The sequence below is a fragment of the Nerophis lumbriciformis genome, linkage group LG07 (genome assembly GCF_033978685.3).
Source record: "Nerophis lumbriciformis linkage group LG07, RoL_Nlum_v2.1, whole genome shotgun sequence".
Taxonomy (NCBI): Eukaryota; Metazoa; Chordata; class Actinopteri; order Syngnathiformes; family Syngnathidae; genus Nerophis; species Nerophis lumbriciformis.
Genome location: NC_084554.2, coordinates 17,797,501 through 17,822,500, shown reverse-complemented (window position 1 = coordinate 17,822,500; position 25,000 = coordinate 17,797,501). Strand labels below are relative to the sequence as shown.

Below are 25,000 nucleotides of genomic sequence, written 5' to 3'. Positions count from 1 at the left end.
TTGATTTATTTTGGAAAACCTTGTTACATTGTTTAATGCATCCAGCGGGGCATCACAACAAAATTAGGCATAATAATGTGTTAATTCCACGACTGTATATATCGGTATCGGTTGATATCGGAATCGGTAAATAAGAGTTGGACAATGTCGGAATATCGGATATCGGCAAAAAAGCCATTATCGGACATCTCTAAATAAAACACATGCTCAGTATGTTTGCTTGTTTTTTTGTTTTGTTTTTTTTACTTTTTATCATGGCTGTCAGCGAAAAAAAATCCATAAATTGGCCATATCGTTTTATAAGCCGCAAGGTTTAAATTGTGGAAAAAAGTGCTGGCTTAAAGTCTGGAATTTACGGTGCTTCTAAGAAGGATTGATGTACAGTATGAACAATTGCAATTACTCGAACGGCTATAAAAGCATCAGCAAAAGGGTGCCAAAAACACATTAAATTATGTAAGCCAGGTGTATTAAATTCCCGTGCAAAGCATCTGAACAGGCCCAAATTAAAGTGCAATTTCAAGCAACAGCTGGTTTTCCTAGTGTAAGTGGAATGTACAAAAGAAATGTGCTTGGATTAATGCATGCGCACACTTTAATACATCCGAACTGTTTTGTCCATAAGACGTTTTCTGGATATGAGCGTACGCCATTTTTTTTCTTAGGATACCCATGTACGTCTTAATACAAAGATTTGTTAGTTTTCTGAAAATCTATTTTATAATTTTAATCTTTGTGGTGTACACTGCATCCAAACTTCCAGTGCAATATGTTTCAGTTTCCTGGGGCACTGGACTTATTCTAGCCACAGAGGCACTTAAGAACAAAAGTACAAACCCCGTTTCCATATGAGTTGGGAAATTGTGTTAGATGTAAATATAAACGGAATACAATGATTTGCAAATCCTTTTCAACCCATATTCAATTGAATGCACTACAAAGACAAGATATTTGATGTTCAAACTCATAAACTTTATATTTTTTTTGCAAATAATAATTAACTTAGAATTTCATGGCTGCAACACGTGCCAAAGTAGTTGGGAAAGGGGATGTTCACCACTGTGTTACATGGCCTTTCCTTTTAACAACACTCAGTAAACGTTTGGGAACTGAGGAGACACATTTTTTAAGCTTCTCAGGTGGAATTCTTTCCCATTCTTGCTTGATGTACAGCTTAAGTTGTTCAACAGTCCGGGGGTCTCCGTTGTGGTATTTTAGGCTTCATAATGCGCCACACATTTTCAATGGGAGACAGGTCTGGACTACAGGCAGGCCAGTCTAGTACCCGCACTCTTTTACTATGAAGCCACGTTGATGTAACACGTGGCTTGACATTGTCTTGCTGAAATAAGCAGGGGCGTCCATGGTAACGTTGCTTGGATGGCAACATATGTTGCTCCAAAACCTGTATGTACCTTTCAGCATTAATGGCGCCTTCACAGATGTGTAAGTTACCCATGTCTTGGGCACTAATACACCCCCATACCATCACAGATGCTGGCTTTTCAACTTTGTGCCTATAACAATCCGGATGGTTCTTTTCCTCTTTGGTCCGGAGGACACGACGTCCACAGTTTCCAAAAACAATTTGAAATGTGGACTCGTCCGACCACAGAACACTTTTACATTTTGTATCAGTCCATCTTAGATGAGCTCAGGCCCAGCGAAGCCGGCGGCGTTTGTGGGTGTTGTTGATCAACGGTTTTCGCCTTGCATAGGAGAGTTTTAACTTGCACTTACAGATGTAGTGACCAACTGTAGTTACTGACAGTGGGTTTCTGAAGTGTTCCTGAGCCCATGTGGTGATATCCTTTACATATCCTTTATATGTGATGGTTATCGTATGCATAAACTGAAACTGAACTTAAAACAAGCTGTAAGGATCGGCAGATGGCTAGTGTGACGTCATAGCTCAACCGAAAAAGGACTTAATTTAACCACGCCTTTTGTTTGCCTGTTTACATGCTAGCTTTTCTTGTTCGCTATTCCGTTAGCTTCCTGTGCTATCGGCACCCCGGTGCTCTTTTGTTTGTATTCCGCATGATTTATGGACAATAAATCATTTCCTTACCTGCACCTTGCCTCCGGAGTTCCGTCTGCATCTCAGGAGAACGATCCACGCATCACCACGCGACCATGTCGTGAACGCAGGGCCGGCCCGTGGCATAGGCCGTATAGGCAAATGCTAAGGGCGCCGTCCATCAGGGGGCGCCACGCCAGTGCCACAAATGTTGGAGAAAAAAAAGAAAAAAAGAAAAAAGTTGGTACTATTATTTCTAAATACAAAAAATAATCCCACGTTAATTAAAATGCAAAGTAAAGCCTATTTAATAGAAATATTATTTGTTACAACATTACCCCCCCCCCCCCTCCCGCACGGTGCGCCCCCTCCCTTCCCGTATCATGACTCTTTTTGGACGTCACCACATCAAAAAATCAACACAAGATGTCAAAACGGCCAAAACTGTCAGGTGCCCAGGGAAGAAAAAAGAGAAAAGAAGAGAAGTAGAAACGAGAAAAGACAGAGGTAGCAGGTAGGTAACTGTAATATTCTTAGATAATACGATCTCCGAGCGGTCCCTGAAGTATACACGAATATGATTGGCCCAAGGAATGAGGTACTTCCTGTTTAAGCGTTGCCGGACATGTGATGTGTTATTCCCACTAGTCGTGAATAAAAGTACAGTTAGCAACACGTCGTGTGTTGGCTCAACTTATTTCCACAACACGGAACAAGACAGTAACGTTAGCCTACATTAAATTATTTGTCTGTTACAGAATGTGATAGTAGCTGGCTTTTTAGCATTAAGCTAATGTTACATGATTCGGCAATTGCTAATCAATAAATAGCTAGTTCTGTTTTAACGTCGGGTTAATATTGTGGAGGGGGCTAAATTGTTATGGAAAATAATAATGTAATGTTAGCTAATTACATTCCTCAGGGACATTTGTATTAGATCTTTTAAGCAGGTGTTTTCTTTGTTTACATTGTTATTGCCTTCTGGTTAGCTAATGTTTGCCCTGCAGGTAATAGTCACTTGTCCACCCCTTTATATATTAGGTGTAGTTGCAAGTAAAAAAAAAGGTCAAAGACAAAGCTATTCGGTTTCTTGTGAGTATATACACTTCACTGCCGATGTGGGGGGGGCGCCACCTAAAATCTTGCCTAGGGCGCCAGATTGGTTAGGGCCGGGCCTGCGTGAACGTTTCGATACTGAAGTGTTTCGCAAACGCATTTTTTTTTGCATTTAGAGGTCACACACTGAACCGCAGAGCGGCAATGCAACCAGGGCAGATGGGTCGTCTTGCAGGTCCCTTCCTGGCAGGCTTGGAAAGACCCACATTCCCAAACAATGTTGAGGGGGCCGTAAGACTCCGATCGGTCGTCTCGCGGGTCCCTTCCCGGCAACCGACCCGCAGGCTCGAAGAGACCCACATGCCCGAACAGTAATGTCAAGGGGGCGGTAAGGATGTTGCCTTTGAGCAATCACCCGCTGCCTTCGTCTTCTATTGACGATCACGGCAACAGCAATGGCTGCAATATCTTCCTCAAAGCGGAGTCTTGCGGGATGAGATTTTACGAGAATTACAGCTCATGATGCTGTAATTCACAACATCACAACGTGACGTCACATCGGGAAGCAATCCGCCATTTTCTCAAACACCGAGTCAAATCAGCTCTGTTATTTTCCGTTTTTTCGACTGTTTTCCGTACCTTGGAGACATCATGCCTCGTCGGTGTGTTGTCGGAGGGTGTAACAACACGAACAGGGACGGATTTAAGTTGCACCAGTGGCCCAAAGATGCGAAAGTGGCAAGAAATTGGACGTTTGTTCCGCACACTTTACCGACGAAAGCTATGCTACGACAGAGATGGCAAGAATGTGTGGATATCCTGCGACACTCAAAGCAGATGCATTTCCAACGATAAAGTCAAAGAAATCTGCCGGCAGACCCCCATTGAATCTGCCGGAGTGTGTGAGCAATTCAGGGACAAAGGACCTCGGTAGCACGACAAGCAATGGCGGCAGTTTGTTCCCGCAGACGAGCGAGCTAAACCCCCTGGATGTCTTGGCTCACACCGTCCCTTATGCCACCGAAGATGATCAAGAGAAGAATATCGACCTTAGCTTCCCTGGCCTGCTGACATCAACTCCAAAACTGGACAGATCAGCTTTCAGGAAAAGAGCGCGGATGAGGGTATGTCTACAGAATATATTAATTGATGAAAATTGGGCTGTCTGCACTCTCAAAGTGCATGTTGTTGCCAAATGTATTTCATATGCTGTAAACCTAGTTCATAGTTGTTAGTTTCCTTTAAATAAATAAATAAATAAATGGGTTGTACTTGTATAGCGCTTTTCTACCTTCAAGGTACTCAAAGCGCTTTGACACTACTTCCACATTTACCCATTCACACACACATTCACACACTGATGGAGGGAGCTGCCATGCAAGGCGCTACCAGCACCCATCAGGAGCAAGGGTGAAGTGTCTTGCTCAGGACACAACGGACATGACGAGGTTTGTACTAGGTGGGGATTGAACCAGGGACCCTCGGGTCGCGCACGGCCACTCTTCCACTGCGCCACGCCGTCCCTTTAATGCCAAACAAACACATACCAATCGTTGGTTAGAAGGCGATCGCCGAATTCGTCCTCGCTTTCTCCCGTGTCGCTGGCTGTCGTGTCGTTTTCGTCGGTTTCGCTTGCATACGGTTCAAACCGATATGGCTCAATAGCTTCAGTTTCTTCTTCAATTTCGTTTTCGCTACCTGCCTCTACACTACAACCATCCGTTTCAATACATGCGTAATCTGTTGAATCGCTTAAGCCGCTGAAATCCGAGTCTGAATCCGAGCTAATGTCGCTATACCTTGCTGTTCTATCCGCCATGTTTGTTTGTATCGGCATCACTGTGTGACGTCACAGGAAAATGGACGGGTGTATATAACGATGGTTAAAATCAGGCACTTTGAAGCTTTTTTTAGGGATATTGCGTGATGGGTAAAATTTTGAAAAAAACTTCGAAAAATAAATTAAGCCACTGGGAACTGATTTTTAATGGTTTTAACCCTTCTGAAATTGTGATAATGTTCCCCTTTAATGGAAACACTGACAAGTCGTACATTTTAGAAATATCGCTGCTATTGAAACTGTGCTATTGGCATAACAGTATTCATTCCAGTGTCATTGGGAACATGAGACTTTTGGCTGCTGGAAGGGCTTCCTCAAGGGGGATTCCGACAGTGTCTTTGACATTATTTTGCCATTTTCATTGTATTTTCCGGTGATAGAATTGCAAATGTGTTGTTTCTGTTCAATTTCAATGCATCATTAATTGTTATCAGGGGGCCCTTTTCAGCTGGGGGCCCTGAGGCAATTGCCTAGTTTTCTTACCCCGGTACATGCATAACATGCCAGTATGAAAAAAGTGGAGTGTGTGTGTGTGTGTGTGTGTGTGTGTGTGTGTGTGTGTGTGTGTGTGTGTGTGTGTGTGTGTGTGTGTGTGTGTGTGTGTGTGTGTGTGTGTGTGTGTGTGTGTGTGTGTGTGTGTGTGTGCGTGGGTGTGTGTGTGCGCGTGTACAGTGTGTCCTTAGTTTTGCTGCCCCCTTGTGACATGACTTTTTACTGAGATAATGAGGAATACAAACCTACACAGTACTGTAGTTTGACAGTGGATGATTATTATTATTATTACACTGTAACCACTAATTAGTCCAAGTCAGCAAAGAGAGACCATGATACATTATATACATAATATATAGGAAACGTATATAGTACTGAAAGCCTGGGCTTGAGAGGCTTGCAATGACATATCCAACATGAATAATATTATAAATGAATGCTAATCAAAAAGTAAAGAGGAGACTTTGATGGTAATAGTAAATGTGATCGTTTATTTATCTTTGCTACTTGATAAGAGGAATTGCTTGTTTGGTAAATTTGACCAGTAGAGGAATGATACTTGTATCGTTTGGAAAGGCTAAGTGGGTGGTAATCTTTTATTATTATTTTTTTGTAAATAATAATCAAGTAAATCATGACATAGTAAATACAAACATAAAGCTGAATGGGTTGTTTTTTTACATTTTTTATCTCCCCAAAAATATATACTGTATTTTTCTGAGTATAAGTCGCACCGGAGTATAAGTCGCACCTGCCGAAAATGCATAATAAAGAAGGAAAAAAACACATATAAGTCGCACTGGAGCCCGGCCAAACTATGAAAAAAACTGCGACTTATAGTCCGAAAAATACGATAATAATAGAAACAGAAAGGCCAAAGTGGGTTGTCTTTGTTTTTACTTAATTAAAACATTTTTTTGTTTATCAAAATAATGATACAAACAGACAGGCTCAAAGGGTTGTCTTTTTTTATTAAAAACATTTTATAATAAAACATTATTATACATCTAAATATAATACAGATACATATAAACATTTTGATTACTTTTCAATTTGTATTTGTTTTTAAATATTGAAATGACTAATAAAAACAATATTAATAAAAACAAAGGCTAAGTATTAGTTTACAAGTGGTGCTAAGTATGTGGCATTAGTCCATTTAATTCCATTCTTGTCATGTTTTTTTTAATTATTTTATTGTAGCGTATCAGTTGTTATTCCACAAATATTGAATACATTAATTATTTACAAACCCCGTTTCCATATGAGTTGGGGAATTGTGTTGGATGTAAATATAAATGTAATACAATGATTTGCAACCCATATTCAGTTGAATGCACTACAAAGACAAGATATTTAATGTTCAAACTCATAAACTTTATTATTTTTTTTGCAAATAATCATTAACTTTCGAATTTGATCCCAGCAACATGTGACAAAGAAGTTGGGAAAGGTGGCAATAAATACTGATAAAGTTTAGGAATGCTCATCAAACACTTATTTGGAACATCCCACAGGTGAACAGGAACATTGGGAACAGGTGGGTGCCATGATTGGGTATAAAAGTAGATTCCATGAAATGCTCAGTCATTCACAAACAAGGATGGGGCGAGGGTCACCACTTTGTCAACAAATGCGTGAGCAAATTGTTGAACAGTTTAAGAAAAACCTTTCTCAACCGGCTATTGCAAGGAATTTAGGGATTTCACCATCTACGGTCCGTAATATCATCAAAGGGTTCAGAGAATCTGGAGAAATCACTGCACGCAAGCAGCTAAGCCCGTGACCTTCGATCCCTCAGGCTGTACTGCATCAACAAGCGACATCAGTGTGTAAAGGATATCACCACATGGGCTCAGGAACACTTCAGAAACCCACTGTCAGTAACTACAGTTGGTCGCTACATCTGTAAGTGCAAGCTAAAACTCTCCTATGCAAGGCAAAAACCGTTAATCAACAACACCCAGAAACGCCTTTGGCTTCGCTGGGCCTGAGCTCATCTAAGATGGACTAATACAAAGTGGAAAAGTGTTCTGTGGTCTGACGAGTCCACATTTCAAATTGTTTTTGGAAACTGTGGACGTCGTGTCCTCCGGACCAAAGAGGAAAAGAACCATCCGGATTGTTATAGACGCAAAGTTGAAAAGCCAGCATCTGTGATGGTATGGGGGTGTATTAGTGCCCAAGACATGGGTGACTTACACATCTGTGAAGACGCCATTAATGCTGAAAGGTACATACAGGTTTTGGAGCAACATATGTTGCCATAAAAGCAACGTTACCATGGACGCCCCTGCTTATTTCAGCAAGACAATGCCACGCCACGTGTTACATCAACGTGGCTTCATAGTAAAAGAGTGCGGGTACTAGACTGGCCTGTCGGTAGTCCAGACCTGTCTCCCATTGAAAATGTGTGGCGCATTATGAAGCCTAAAATACCACAACGAAGACCCCCGGACTGTTGAACAACTTAAGCTGTACATCAAGCAAGAATGGGAAAGAATTCCACCTGAGAAGTTTAAATGTGTCTCTTCAGTTCCCAAACATTTACTGAGTTTTGTTAAAAGGAAAGGCCATGTAACACAGTGGTGAACATGCCCTTTCCCAACTACTTTGGCACGTGTTGCAGCCATCAAATTCTAAGTCAATTATTTGCAAAAAAAAAAAAGTTTATGAGTTTGAACATCAAATATCTTGTCTTTGTAGTGCATTCAATTGAATATGGGTTGAAAAGGATTTGCAAATCATTGTATTCCGTTTATATTTACATCTAACACAATTTCCCAACTCATATGGAAACGGGGTTTGTATATTTGTATATTTTACCAGTGTCTTTATTTGTCATTGTCTTGTTTTTCAACAATTGCTTGGGTGGAGCTTTTAGCAGTTTCATGGTCACATAGCATGTGTGTATTGACACTAGCGTTGCGTTGCAGTTACCGTAGCAACACAAACGCAACCCCGGTGCACCCTCTTCTGCGGCCCGACGCTTTTAAAAGGTTAAAGAGATAAGTTAATTTATGTTAACAACCCGAGGGGGTTTTCTAGGAGTGCAGTGCTTAATAACTGGAGCATCATTACTGGCACAGAGAGCTTGGCCACCATCCTCTATTCTCCCGCACAAACATCCACTGGGTCCAGGGTTTATCCAGGACAGAGCTGGCGAGCTAAGTCTGTTTGCAAATCCTGCTTTTGTCTGCAATTATAATCAAGAGACGACATAAAAATGACTCATGCCACCTAAGTTGTCAGACACGTCCTTAAGGAACATCCTCGCCTTATAAAGCTGATGTGACCTGATAAATACGTAGGTAGCATGTCAATTGTCCAATCTATGTAACAGTGTTCCAATTTACTGCTGGAAAACTGCATGGAGGTCATCTTGACATCTGCATACTTAATCGTGTTACGCCTTTGCAAGCGAGTGTGTGGGTAGAAAGCAGCAATGTTCTGATCTGAAGCCTTATGTGGAGTTTGTTTACAAAGGCAGAGCAGAGTCAAGTAGACAAAAAGACTGAACATGTTCACAGAATCTAGAAATTATGAAATGTAGTGCAATTTCTAAAGTCAAACTACTTTTTCTTCGAATATATAATCTAATAGCCAACACTTTAAAACGTGTTAAATAATTATCCTATGAAGCTGTGTGCTTAAAACTCATGAATTCATAAGTGAAGTGGGTGAAATACACACCCCAAAACCAGTGAATTTGGCGCACTGTGTAAAATCGTACAAATTCCGTTTCCATATGAGTTGGGAAATTGTGTTAGATGTAAATATAAATGGAATACAATGATTTGCAAATCCTTTTCAACCCATATTCAATTGAATGCACTACAAAGACAAGATATTTGATGTTCAAACTCATAAATTTTTTTTTTTTTTTTGCAAATAATAATTAACTAAGAATTTCATGGCTGCAACACGTGCTAAAGTAGTTGGGAAAGGGCATGTTCACCACTGTGTTACATGGCTTTTCCTTTTAACAACACTCAATAAACGTTTGGGAACTGAGGAGACACATTTTTTAAGCTTCTCAGGTGGAATTCTTTCCCATTCTTGCTTGATGTACAGCTTAAGTTGTTCAACAGTCCGGGGGTCTCCTTTGTCTTCATAATGCGCCACACATTTTCAATGGGACACTACAGGCAGGCCAGACTAATACCCGCACTCTTTTACTATGAAGCCATGTTGATGTAACACGTGGCTTGGCATTGTCTTGCTGAAATAAGCAGGGGCGTCCATAGTAACGTTGCTTGGATGGCAACATATGTTGCTCCAAAACCTGTATGTACCTTTCAGCATTAATGGCGCCTTCACAGATGTGTAAGTTACCCATGTATTGGGCACTAATACACCCCCATACCATCACAGATGCTGGCTTTTCAACTTTGCGCCTATAACAATCCGGATGGTTATTTTCCTCTTTGGTCCGGAGGACACGACGTTCACAGTTTCCAAAAACAATTTGAAATGTGGACTCGTCAGACCACAAAACACTGTTCCACTTTGTATCAGTCCATCTTAGATGAGCTCAGGCCCAGCGAAGCCGACGGCATTTCTGGGTGTTGTTGATAAATGGTTTTCGCCTTGCATAAGAGAGTTTTAACTTGCACTTACAGATATAGCGACCAACTGTGGTTACTGACAGTGGGTTTCTGAAGTGTTCCTGAGCCCATGTGGTGATATCCTTTACACACTGATGTCGCTTGTTGATGCAGTACAGCCTGAGGGATCGAAGGTCACGGGCTTAGCTGCTTACGTGCAGTGATTTCTCCAGATTCTCTGAACCCTTTGATGATATTACGGACCGTAGATGGTGAAATCCCTAAATTCCTTGCAATAGCTGGTTGAGAAAGGTTTTTCTTAAACTGTTAAACAATTTGCTCACGCATTTGTTGACAAAGTGGTGACCCTCGCCCCATCCTTGTTTGTGAATGACTGAGCATTTCATGGAATCTACTTTTATACCCAATCATGGCACCCACCTGTTCCCAATTTACCTGTTCACCTGTGGGATGTTCCAAATAAGTGTTTGATGAGCATTCTTCAACTTTATCAGTATTTATTGCCACCTTTCCCATCTTCTTTGTCACGTGTTGCTGGCATCAAATTCTAAAGTTAATGATTATTTGTAAAACAAAAAATGTTAATCAGTTTGAACATCAAATATGTTGTCTTTGTAGCATATTCAACTGAATATGGGTTGAAAAGTATTTGCAAATCATTGTATTCCGTTTATATTTACATCTAACACAATTTCCCAACTCATATGGAAATGGGGTTTGTAAATAAAAACAGAATACAATGATTTGCAAATTCTTTTCAACGTATATTCAATTGATAAGACTGCAAAGACAAGATACTCAACGTTCGAACTGGAAAACGTTATTTTTTGCAAATATTAACTCATTTGGAATTTGATGCCTGCAACATGTTTCAAAAAAGCTGGCACAAGTGGGAAAAAAAGCCTGAGAAAGTTGATGAATACTCATCAAACACTTATTTGGAACATCCCACAGGTGAACAGGCTAATTGGGAACAGGTGGGTGCCATGATTGGCAAATTATCGAACAGTTTAAGAACAACATTTCTCAACGAGCTATTGCAAGGAATTTAGGGATTTCACCATCTACGGTCCGTAATACAAAGTTAAAGTTAAAGTACCCATGATTGTCACACACACACTAGGTGTGGTGAAAAAATCTAATTAATCCGCCCGACCCGACCCGCGCGCGGATAAAATCTTATTTTTTTTAATTTCATCCGCCCGATCCGCGGATAATCCGCGGACTCCGCGGTTGTGCCCGCAAACCGCGCATCTCTAATATGTATGTATGTATGTATGTATGTATGTATGTGTGTATATATATATATATATATATATATATATATATATATATATATATATATATATATATATTAGGGATGTCCGATAATGGCTTTTTGCCGATATCCGATATTCCGATATTGTCCAACTCTTTAATTTCCGATACCGATATCAACCGATACCGATATATGCAGTCGTGGAATTAACACATTATTATGCCTAATTTGGACAACCAGGTATGGTGAAAATAAGGTACTTTAAAAAAAAAAAAAATTAAATTAAAAAAAAAAAAAGATAAATAAATTAAAAACATTTTCTTGATTAAAAAAGAAAGTAAAACAATATAAAAACAGTTACATTGAAACTAGTAATTAATGAAAATGAGTAAAATGAACTGTTAAAGGTTAGTACTATTAGTGGACCAGCAGCACGCACAATCATGTGTGCTTACGGACTGTATCCCTTGCAGACTGTATTGATATATATTGATATATAATGTAGGAACCAGAACCACACCTTTTGTGTGAATGAGTGTGAATGGGGGAGGGAGGTTTTTTGGGTTGGTGCACTAATTGTAAGTGTATCTTGTGTTTTTTATGTTGATTTAATTAAAAAAAACGATACCGATAATAAAAACAACGATACCGATAATTTCCGATATTACATTTTAACGCATTCATCGGCCGATAATATCGGCAGGCCGATATTATCGGACATATCTCATATATATATATATATATATATATATATATATATATATATATATATATATATATATACACATACATACTGTATATACATCTAATGTGTATAGACACACACATTTAAGTGTCAGTTTTAGCCATGTAAGGACCTTAGTATTACTTGTTCCACTTGAACAAAGTGTTTGTTATTTTGGGATAGCTGAAATAAAAAGACACAATAACCAATCAAATCCACAGCTTCAAGCTGGGCTCTCAAAACAACACAGCACTTGCTTGCATATGCAAAGACATTGTGTGAGTGTGTGTCTGTGTGTGCGCGCGCATGCGTCAGAATGCAAATAGAGATGTGCATGACTTTTTAATGTATGCGTGTGTGTGTGTGTGTGTGTGTGTGTGTGTGTGTGTGTGTGTGTGTGTGTGAGAGTGTGTCTGTGCCTACGCCAGAATGCAAATGGAGGTGTGCATGACTTTTTAATGTGTGTGTGTGTGGGTGTGTGTGTGTGTGTGTGTGTGTGTGTGTGTGTGTGTGTGTGCGCGCGCGCGTGCGTGTGCGTGTGCGCGCGTGTGTGTGTGTGTGGACCTGAGCCATCTCATTTCTCTCCCAGTGCCTCCTGACTAAGCCGTCATGCACTCTGTCACATTGAGCCCAGAGCACAGTGTGTCTCTTTCATGCAGCTCCCCTCCTTCCTCTCATCCTCTCCCCTTCACGCCATTCCCTCTCCTTCTCCTGTCCCTTCTTTCTCTCCCTTCTTTCTCCTCCGCAGACCTCGGGGGACTGCCGGCGGAGGTCAGCCCCGACTGTCCCGAGGTCTGTGTGTTTCAAGGTTTTAATGACCTTTTATTGTAATGTTGGCTTTTCTCAGTCTACTTTAATTTCACCCCATCACTTCCTGTTCCCGTTATCTTGGACAAAACCTCATTTGGCTTGTTTGTAAATGTTACTTGTCTCGTAAAGCCAGTTATGTGCACGCCTGATAAGCAGTTGTCAACATAAACAAAATAAAAAACGAAACCAGCTCTTTTGGCGTTGTGACTTTGGCCAGCAACATAAGGCGAATGAGTGATAAGAAAGGATGTTTGTTTGTTTGTTGACAAGGTTTTCTTCCATTTCTATAAATCTTATTCATACATTTGTGTTCTTGTATGTTATTTTACAAACCCCGTTTCCATATGAGTTGGGAAATTGTGTTAGATGTAAATATAAATGGAATACAATGATTTGCAAATCCTTTTCAACCCATATTCAATTGAATGCACTACAAAGACAAGATATTTGATGTTCAAACTCATAAACTTTATTTTTTTTTTGCAAATAATAATTAATTTAGAATTTCATGGCTGCAACACGTGCCAAAGTAGTTGGGAAATGGCATGTTCACCACTGTTACATCACCTTTTCTTTTAGCAACACTCAATAAACGATTGGGAACTGAGGAAACTAATTGTTGAAGCTTTGAAAGTGGAATTCTTTCCCATTCTTGTTTTATGTAGAGCTTCAGTCGTTCAACAGTCCGGGGTCTCCGCTGTCGTATTTTACGCTTCATAATGCGCCACACATTTTCGATGGGAGACAGGTCTGGACTGCAGGCGAGCCAGGAAAGTACCCGCACTCTTTTTTTACGAAGCCACGCTGTTGTAACACGTGCTGAATGTGGCTTGGCATTGTCTTGCTGAAATAAGCAGGGGCGTCCATGAAAACGACGGCGCTTAGATGGCAGCATTTGTTGTTCCAAAACCTGTATGTACCTTTCAGCATTAATGGTGCCTTCACAGATGTGTAAGTTGCCCATGCCTTGGGCACTAATGCACCCCCATACCATCACAGATGCTGGCTTTTGAACCTTGCGTCGATAACAGTCTGGATGGTTCGCTTCCCCTTTGGTCCCGATGACACGATGTCGAATATTTCCAAAAACAATTTGAAATGTGGACTCGTCAGACCACAGAACACTTTTCCACTTTGCATGAGTCCATCTTAGATGATCTCGGGCCCAGAGAAGCCGGGGGCATTTCTGGGTGTTGTTGATAAATGGCTTTCGCTTTGCATAGTAGAGCTTTAACTTGCACTTACAGATGTAGCGACAAACTGTATTTAGTGACAGTGGTTTTCTGAAGTGTTCCTGAGCCCATGTGGTGAAATCCTTTAGAGATTGAATTTGGTTTTTGATACAGTGCCGTCAAAGGGATCGAAGGTCACGGTCATTCAATGTTGGTTTCCGGCCATGCTGCATACGTGGAGTAATTTCTCCAGATTCTCTGAAACTTTTGACGATATTATGGACCGTAGATGTTGAAATCCCTAAATTTCTTGCAATTGCACTTTGAGAAACGTTGTTCTTAAACTGTTTGACTATTTGCTCACGCAATTGTGGACAAAGGGGTGTACCTCGCCCCATCCTTTCTTGTGAAAGACTGAGCATTTTTTGGGAAGCTGTTTTTATACCCAATCATGGCACCCACCTGTTCCCAATTAGCCTGCACACCTGTGGGATGTTCCAAGTGTTTGATGAGCATTATCAGTATTTATTGCCACCTTTCCCAACTTCTTTGTCACGTGTTGCTGGCATCAAATTCTAAAGTTAATGATTATTTGCAAAAAATAAAATGTTTATCAGTTTGAACATCAAATATGTTGTCTTTGTAACATATTCAACTGAATATGGGTTGACAATGATTTGCAAATCATTGTATTCCGTTTATATTTACATCTAACACAATTTCCCAACTCATATGGAAACAGCGTTTTTATATTCTTATCTAACATAGCTGCTTTCTCAACAAGTTTTTATATTCTTATCTAACATAGCTGCTTTCTCAACAAGTCCACAACATAGTGTTGTACGGTATACCGGTATCAGTATAGTACCACAATACTAATTAAGTTAAAGTTAAAGTACCAATGATTGTCACACACACACTAGGTGTGGCGAAATTATTCTCTGCATTTGACCCATCGCCCTTGATCACCCCCTGGGAGGTGAGGGGAGCAGTGAGCAGCAGTGGTGGCCGCGCCCGGGAATCATTTTTGGTGATTTAACCCCCAATTCCAACCCTTGATGCTGAGTGTCAAGCAGGGAGGTAATGGGTCCCATTTTTTATAGTCTTTGGTATGACTGAATGGTATTCGGTACTATACCGCCTCTAAAAAGTACCAGTCCCCCATGACGTGTCATGCAGACGAGCATGTTCGGCAGTGCACAATCCTGGAGTACTTACAAGCAGACACAGTGTGTAGACAGAAAAGGGAGAACGGACGGATTTTGGCTTAATAACTAAAGATAAAGGTGAAACTATAACACTGTAATGCCCTCGGGAACAGGTGCTTTAAGACATGGCTCGTAAGCAAGCGGCTAATAGCAGTGTTGTAATTACTTCTAAGTCACTAATCCTTGTCTCCATGGCGACTAGTACAGTGCATTTATTTCAGGTATCGTCCCTGTAGAACGAGTGATAGCTACACGATTTCAATATTTCCGTTTATTAACCATTCAGACGTTCATCTTACCTTTGAACACACTTTGATTGATTGATTGAGACTTTTATTAGTAGGTTGCACAGTGAAGTACATATTCCGTACAATTGACCACTAAATGGTAACACGTTTTTCAACTTGTTTAAGTCGGGGTCCACTTAAATTGATTCATGATACAGATATATACTATCAGATATATACTATCATCATAATACTGTCATCACACAAGATCATCACATTGAATTATTTACATTATTTACAATCTGTGGTGTGGAGGGGGGCTGGGGGGGTTGGGTTTGGTTGTTATCATCAGTCATCAACAATTGAGAACAGAGAAATGGATATTGGAACAGTGTAGGTCTGACTTAGAGAGAGAGAGAGAGAGAGAGAGAGAGAGAGAGAGAGAGAGAGAGAGAGAGAGAGAGACATGTGGTTGCAGGGCATTATTAGTCAACAGCCATACATGTCAAAAGAAGGGTGGCCGTATAAACAACTCAAACACTGTCATAAACATGTTCCACATAGTGAAACCACACTAAACAACAATGACAAACACATTTTGGGAGAATATTTGCACCGCAACACAACATAAACACTACAGAACAAATTCACAGAATTCCCTGCAGCACCAACTCTTCCAGGACGCTACACTATAAACCAACGCCATTGGTGGATCTACACCTAACATCCACTGTAATGATACCAAGTACAATAGCGTATCTAGTCGATACTACTATGCTTACATCCATATTTTTTAGCATCAAAAAAATCTTTTGTTTTTTTTAAATGTATATTATGTTTAATAACTCAGGAAATATGTCCCTAGACACATGAGGACTTTGAATATGACCAGTTTGATTCTGTAACTACTTGGTATCGGATCGATACCTAAATGTGTGGTATCATCTAAAACTAATGTAAAGTATCGAACAACAGAAGAATAAGTGATTATTACATTTTAACAGGAGTGTAGGTAGAACATGTTGAAACAGAAAATAAGCAGATATTAACAGTTAATGAACAAGTAGATTAATAATGTATTTTCTACCACTTGTCCTTAATAATTTTTACAAAATAGTAGAATGAGAAATGACACAATATGTTACTGCGTATGTCAGCAGACTAATTAGAAGTCTTTGTTTGTTTACTTACTAATAAAAGTTAAGTTGTCTTGTATGTTCAATATTTTATTTAAGGACAAACTTGCAATAAGAAACATATGTTTAATGTACCCTAAGATTTTTTTTGTTAAAATAAAGCCAATAATAAACATTTTTGTGGTACCCTTTATTTAAAAAAGTACCGTAAAGTACCGAAATACATTTTGATACCGGGACAACACTACCACAACGTTATTAAGTAGAACAAGAGTGCTAAACCTTTTGATTTGCGGGTTCCAGTGTGTGTTAAATCACAGTTTAATAACAGGCAAAACCAAAAAGCAGAATTTAATTTCACAGATTTTTACTGAAAAGTTCAACCTAAATGTACACGAATGAAGCATTTTGGATTTACAATTTCAACTATGAACGTTAAAACATTAAACACTTATAGAATATTACTTTTTTGCAAAACTTTCTCATATAAAGGTTGCTTCTTTGACCCTTTGACATACAAGCCGCAGGGTTCAAAGCGTAGGAAAAAAAGTAACGGCTTCTAGTCCGTAAAATAGAGGACCTACCAGTTTTTTACATTATAATCTACTAACATGTTTTACAGTGTGGATCAAAGCCTCGTCTTCTGGGAGCTGCTAACTTAGACTACCGTAATTACTCATTCAGCATATCCCTGGAAAGTACAGAGCCTCTCGTTTCGCAAAACGTCTGAATATTTTTAGTTGCGCAAATAATTCAAGACTTGCGGTCCTTTCAAAATTGCATTATGATTTGGAATAGTTGAGTTGAAAAGCTTAATGAGGCATAGTTGATCACCAGTGCCTGAAGCACAACATTCAGTTTCTTAATGCAAAGCAAAATGTATTTTCTATCTTTCTTCACATAGTTCAAATGTTGTGTGTGTTTTCCAGGGTGACTGTGGTGATGCGGGGGTTAATGCTCGTCTTGCTTCACCAAGCCAGAAGGTGAGATAATCAGATTGTATTTGTTGTTTTTGTTGTTTGTCTTCTCCATCTGCAAGTACCTGGTCTATAAGGTAATGTTGTGTGGGCGATACTGAAAACGTTGGTATCAATCAGGTACCAGGTCAATACGGGGCCACTACTGCTCATAGTGACATTGATACTTCCTAGTTGACATGTATTTATAGATTTATTTATCCACGATAAGGCATTTAAGAACATATTTTTATCATCAATGCTCACATTGCACTGCAAATACTGAAATCTATGTAAGATTAAATATCTCAAATAAGGGTGATATTTGCTTATTTTCTGTCTGATATGATAATTCTTCTCACTAAGCAGATTTTATGTTAGAGTGTTTTACTTGTTTTGAGTGTTTTGGTCTTAAATTATCTCAGTAAGATATAACAGCTTGTTGCTGAGATTGTATGACCTATATTGAGTAAAACATGCTTTAAACTAGAATATCAACTGTTGCAAAGCTGTGTCATCAACACTCACAAGTATAAAACTACTTTTTTAAAGAAATCATTTCTTCAAGCATGAAAAAAAAAAAATCATGATGCGAGTGCATATCATTATGTCAATATAATGGCACTAGCATTTACTTGATTTAAGAATATTTTTCAGCATATTGAGCAAAAAGGTCTCTTTTTTTTTCCTACCAAGAAAAGTGCACTTGTTATTAGTGAGAATATACTTATTTTAAGGTATTTTTGGGTTAATTGAGGTTAACTAATTAGGGACCGCAATGTCCCTTTGGGACAGAGGACCCTATTGTATTTGTAAGGTTTTATTATTATTATTCTGCCGCCTCTTTGAGCTGTAATTTTACCCCCTCAACGTGCTTCAAAACCCACCATATGTGACACACACATCAGGACTGGCCAAATTTGCCATTTAATAAAAAAGTCAAACCCCAAAACTCAAAATTGTGCTCTAGCGCCCCCTAGGAAAAAACACAGACAAAACGGCTTGTAACTTCCGGTAGTAATGTCGTAGAGACATGAAACAAAAACCTCTATGTAGGTCTGACTTAGACCTATATTTCATACATTGACATTCTTCAGCAAAAATCAACAGGAAGTTGGCAATTCCCCCTTCAGAACACAAGTTTACTAAAATTAGTCACTTTTGCCTCTTTTAGCTGTAATTTGACCCCCTTAACATGCTTCAAAACTCACCAAACTGGACACACACATCAGGACTGACAAAAATTGAGATCTAATAAAAAACCCAACCCCAAAACTCAAAATTGCGCTCTAGCGACCCCTAGGAAGAAAACACAGACACAACTGCTCCTAGGAAGAAAACTCAGACAAAACTGCGTGTAACTTCAAGTAGGAATGTCTTAGAGACATGAAACAAAAACCTCTATGTAGGTCTTACTTAGACCTACATTTCATATATTGACAACTCCCAGCAAAAATCAACAGGAAGTTTGCAATTCCCCCTTCAAAACAAAAGTTTTGTAAAAACCGGTCACCTTTTTTCAAACATTATCTCCTCTGAGCGCGTTTGTCGTGTCGGCTTCAAACTAGCACAGAAAAGAGATTGAACCCTTCTGATTAAAAGTTGACCAAAGAGTTTTAACTACTGCTCCGGTTTGGATTTTATGTGCCGTCAAAGTCGGTCCCGTCCATCGCTGCTTGCAGCTTTAATTTTACTTGTTTTGGAAAGTCTTGACAAGCCGAATTTTCTTGTTCTATTGGCAGATAATTTTGCTTCGTTCAAATAAAATACCCCTAATTTTTGTAAAAATGTTTTTCTTGTTTTTGAACACTGACTTTTTGCAGTGTGCAAAGAGGGCAGCATTTACATGTTAGACATGTTGAAGTGTGATGATAATCTCTTATTGTCTCTCGTTTACCAAAAGAAAATAATTGCTATAGATCGCTCTCAACAGTTCACAGATGTTTCGGTACACAAATGAATGTTTAAGATGGACAAACACTTTTCAAGCATAAACCAAACACAAATAATGTCTGCAACTTGTGGACCATAGATAAATAAAGAAGCCTCTGTATTGTTTCTTTCTGTAATAATTATTCATATTATTAGTTATATACAATAATTTGTCAATAAGCTCTGAGTATGTGCATTTGCTGCTATCTAATGTCCACTCTTAAGTCTGTGCGGAATAAAATGAGTATAACATCAATACAGTATTCTTTTTAAATCCTGTGACTTTTGAGGTTTCAAGAAACACCTAAAACATTGATGACAAATGAATAAAATCGCAAGTTGATTCCATGTTATTGAAAATAAAAAGAACAAGCCTCAAAACATCGCAACATTCGCCGCAACTCTCGAAAAAAGCTGCGGTGAAATCAGGTTTTCACAAAATCCTGGAGGGACTGATACTTAATTTAGTCATTCAGGACTGTGATGTTATCAAATCCAATAATGGTACACTTCAATGCAATGCAGTTAATCATTCCTTGCATGTTCGAAAAAGCCAAAAGCGACAAAAGTCCATCACAAAATTGTGTCTGGAAAAAAATAAATGATGTGGACCATTATAGACTCAATTTTCATTGACATGATTCTCAGTCTGTCTGCCCAGCTGCTGTTTAAATATTTAAGTAAATGGTAAATCACAGTGAGTCTGCAAATAATCCGTTTTTTTTAACTAACAGCATCAGCAAAGCTACTCACACTTTATTCAGAGCAAAATTATCACTTGCAGTTTTGTTCTTTTTTTAATTGACTTTTTATCGCAACATTTGGGTCACAAGCAATGATTTCAATGATGCTCATTTCGGCCCCCCTCGGAGCAAAACATTGAGTATTGTGCATTCTAATTTGATTCTAATGGGCTGAAATGAATATTTTACATCTGATCTTTCAAAGTGAAACCAAGCTCTCGGTTTTCTCCGCAAATATCTGCCGGTAAGTTATTTTTTTGTTGAACATAAGATGAAAAAGGATTGGAGACTCCTGATTTACTTCACAAAAATATGTAAATAAATAATCAATAATCAGTACTAGGGGCATCGGTGTCAGCCAATTTCCGCAAACAATTACGTGATCGGCCAATGCCGATTAAGTCATTTCAATGGCGATCACAAAAGCCGATCCCCTCTGGCTGATACTTTATTTATTTTCGGTCCCCTGGCTGATAGGCAGCTAAATATGTCTCTCCATACACAGTATGGCACCGCTCCATTAAAGGGGAACATTATCACCAGACCTATGTAAGCGTCAATATCAGTGACGTGCGGTGAGGTTGATGGCTGGTGAGGCACTGACTTCATCACAGTCAGATTTACAAACATATGAACCCTAAAGAGTATCTTATTCACCATTTGATTGGCAGCAGTTAACGGGTTATGTTTAAAAGCTCATACCAGCATTCTTCCCTGCTTGGCACTCAGCATCAAGGGTTGGAATTGGGGGTTAAATCACCAAAAATGATTCCCAGGCGCGGCGTCGCTGCTGCCCACTGCTCCCCTCACCTCCCAGGGGGTGAACAAGGGGATGGGTCAAATGCAGACGACAAATTTCATTACACCTAGTGTGTGTGTGACAACCATTGGTACTTTAACTTAACTTTGACTTTACACATACAAACTGTAGCACACAAAAAAGCACATTTAATAAAAAAAATGTTATTATGGTCTTACCTTTACATAGAAATTAAGTCCATGCGCCGCAACTAAAGCCCTCACTTAAACTTTCCACGTGCAAGATTGAATCTATTTTAAAAAGTGTAACCGAGGGTTTATAAATGTCGCCTATACTGTATGAAACTACAAAATAACAAACACGGAGGCTCCAGTTTACATGAGGACCACTTTCTTTACTTTCTTTCAAAAACCTCCGCAACGTGACATCACTTCCGCTCTTAGCGCCTTCAAAATAAGAGCTCAAGGCATATACTGTATAACAGCGCATAACAGGAACTTAACATCACAAAGAGGAAAGCCCATGAAGTAGGTTACAAAAGTTATTTAATAAGAAGCCAAAAAGTGCAAAAACAATAATGTTCGTGTTGGAGGAGTTGTGAATTAGTTACACCTGCAGTCTGCAGGTGTACCTAATGTTGTGGCCCTGCAGTCATTCACAACTCCTCCAACACGAACATTATTGTTTTTGCACTTTTTGGCTTTTTATGAAATAACTTTTTTGAATAGATTCAATTTTGCACGTGGAAAGTTTAAGTGTGGGCTTTAGTTGATATAACAATTCTACGGCGGGGGTGCAGGAGGCGGGGCTACTGGAGCCTCAGCCAGTGCGTCTTTTGCAGCCGTTTTATGATCGCTCAGCACAAGAAATACGTTACACACATACAGTTGTTGACAAAATACACTGTACATTATATACCTCCGCTAACTAAACTATGGAAATGTATAATATAATTCATATAGCAATACAGTCTCACTGCACAGCAGGCCAGCAGTTAGCCGAGTCCGTCCATGTTGAGACACTGAGTGACGTGCCTCAACTGGCTGCTGTTCACCGCACCGTCTCTTCTCAGTATTTGAACGGCAAATGTGAAAATTCAGCGATTTTGAATACAAATAATCTAAAACTGGTGAAGTTAAATGGAAATAACTTTATAGTATAATCACTGCATACATATAACAATTTAATTAATTTTTTTTCTTTTGAAATTGTTTTTCTTTCCATGTGACTGCACGTCACTGGTCAATATATACCTTGATGTTGCAGAAAAAAGACCATATCTTTTTTTAACCGATTTCCGAACTCTGAATGGGTGAATTTTGGCGAATTAAACGCCTTTCTAATATTCGCTCTCGGAGCGATGACGTCACAACGTGGCGTCACATCGGGAAGCAATCCGCCATTTTCTCAAACACCGAGTCAAATCAGCTCTGTTATTTTCCGTTTTTTCGACTGTTTTCCGTACCTTGGAGACATCATGCCTCGTCGGAGTGTTGTCGGATGGTGTAACAACACGAACAGGGACGGATTCAAGTTGCACCAGTGGCCCAAAGATGCGAAAGTGGCAAGAAAGCTATGCTACGACAGAGATGGCAAGAATGTGTGGATATCCTGCGACACTCAAAGCAGATGCATTTCCAACGATAAAGTCAAAGAAATCTGCCGCCAGACCCCCATTGAATCTGCCGGAGTGTGTGAGCAATTCAGGGACAAAGGAACTCGCTAGCGCGGCAAGCAATGGCGGCAGTTTGTTCCTGCAGACGAGCGAGCTAAACCCCCTATCGACCCTAGCTTCCCTGGCCTGCTGACATCAACTCCAAAACTGGACAGATCAGCTTTCAGGAAAAGAGCGCGGATGAGGGTATGTCTACAGAATATATTAATTGATGAAAATTGGGCTGTCTGCACTCTCAAAGTGCATGTTGTTGCCAAATGTATTTCATATGCTGTAAACCTAGTTCAAAGTTGTTAGTTTCCTTTAATGCCAAACAAACACATACCAATCGTTGGTTAGAAGGCGATCGCCGAATTTGTCCTCGCTGTGGTGTCGTTTTCGTCGGTTTCGCTTGCATACGGTTCAAACCGATATGGCTCAATAGCTTCAGTTTCTTCTTCAATTTCGTTTTCGCTACCTGCCTCCACACTACAACCATCCGTTTCAATACATGCGTAATCTGTTGAATCGCTTAAGCCGCTGAAATCTGAGTCTGAATCCGAGCTAATGTCGCTATAGCTTGCTTTTCTATGCGCCATGTTTGTTTGTGTTGGCATCACTATGTGACGTCACAGGAAAATGGACGGGTGTATATAACGATGGTTAAAATCAGGCATTTTGAAGCTCTTTTTAGGGATATTGCGTGATGGGTAAAATTTTGAAAAAACTTCAAAAAATAAAATAAGCCACTGGGAACTGATTTTAAATGGTTTTAACCCTTCTGAAATTGTGATAATGTTCCCCTTTAACATCAAAACTGTAGCCGCCATTATGATGTGCAGTGCTGTTTTTAAATGACCGTAAATCTTGACCTATAGAAAGTATTACAATGGTCGAAATCTGTGATTTTCAAGTTATTACGGTAATCTACGTCACAGCAACTCAGACCAGTAACAAAGCAGAGAGGGCGGGGTTTGTTTTCAGAACAGCCAGAAACAGATGCGGAAGCACATTTTTACGTGATAATATATCATTTTGTAGGTGTTTATTACACTTTGCATTCATATTTTGCTGTTTTTTTTACATTTGAACTATTGAGGAGCTGGTCTGAGAAGTAAAAGAGGAGCGATGTTCATATGTTGTTAATATTCAGTGTTTTATTGTTCATAGTTAATATTGTAAATCCCACTTTCTTTCTTTTTTTTATGTACATTTTGGGTGTCCCATTCAGTAAAAAACTGTAAAATTCCATTCAGTTTTTTTGAGGTGGTCTGTCATAACGTTTTTAGACCTCCATCGGACATTGTGACTTTTGGTATTAGTGTTCCTGGACCCAAACACACATACTGTACAGCAGGTTTTTTACAGCTAATTGTGTATCGTATTTTTCGGAGTATAAGTCGCACCGGAGTATAAGTCGCACCTGCCGAAAATGCATAATAAAGAAGGAAAAAATATATATAAATCAGACTGGAGCCCGGCCAAACTATGAAAAAAACGGTGACTTATAGTCCGAAAAATACGGGGTATATATAATTTATACACCTTGGCCCCCAGAAATATTTTTTTCTCTCAATGTGGCCCCCGAGTCAAAATATTTGCCCAGCTCTGCTCTAGATATTATACCTGCTAAACTAATGCTAGAGGTTATGGACACCCTTGGTCCAAGTCTTGTTCTCTTATTAACAGCTGCTTCGGGCTGGGTTTGGTCCCCACTGCCATAAAGCATGCTGTAGTCAGACCACTTCTAAAAAAGCATAACCCCGACCCATCCATTCTGTCCAACTTTCGTCCAAGATCATGGAAAAACTTGTCCTCGCACAACTTCAGCCATATCTGTCCCTCAATGATATTGCTAACAAGTTTCAATCAGGATTCAAGAGCGACCACAGAACTTTCCTCCAGAATGTCTTATCTTTGTCCATGTGATGTCAGATGAAACAAAAATTTAGCTGTTTGGCCACAATAGCCAGCAATATGTTTGGAGGAGAAAAAGTGAGGCCTTTAATCCCAGGAACACCATACCTACCGTCAAGCATGGTGGTGATAGTATTATGCTCTGGGCCTGTTTTGCTGCCAATGGAACTGGTGTTTTACAGAGTAAATGGGACAATGAAAAAGGAGGATTACCTTCAAATTCTTCAGGACAACCTAAAATCATCGGCCCGGAGGTTGGGTCTTAGGCGCAGTTGGGTGTTCCAACAGGGCAATGACCCAAAACACAGGTCAAAAGTGGTAAAGGAAAGGCTAAATCAGGCTGGAATTAAGGTTTTAGAATGGCCTTCCCAAAGTCCTGACTTAAACGTGTGAACAATGCTGAAGAAACAAGTCCATGTCAGAAAACCAACAAATTTAGCTGAACTGCACCAATTTTGTCAAGAGGACTGGTCAAAAATGTAACCAGAAGCTTGTGGATGGCTACCAAAAGCACCTTATTGCAGTGA

The 25,000-nt window shown here is 39.6% G+C and overlaps 1 protein-coding gene across 1 annotated transcript in view; it reads left to right on the top strand.

Moving 5' to 3' along the window:
* LOC133609791 (uncharacterized) overlaps positions 1–25,000 on the top strand; it is a 205,355-nt gene that overhangs the window by 99,967 nt on the left and 80,388 nt on the right. The window contains exon 9 of the mRNA XM_061965742.2: positions 17,441–17,494. Within this exon, the coding sequence (XP_061821726.1) occupies positions 17,441–17,494 (54 nt within the window). The remainder of the gene's footprint in view (positions 1–17,440; positions 17,495–25,000) is intronic.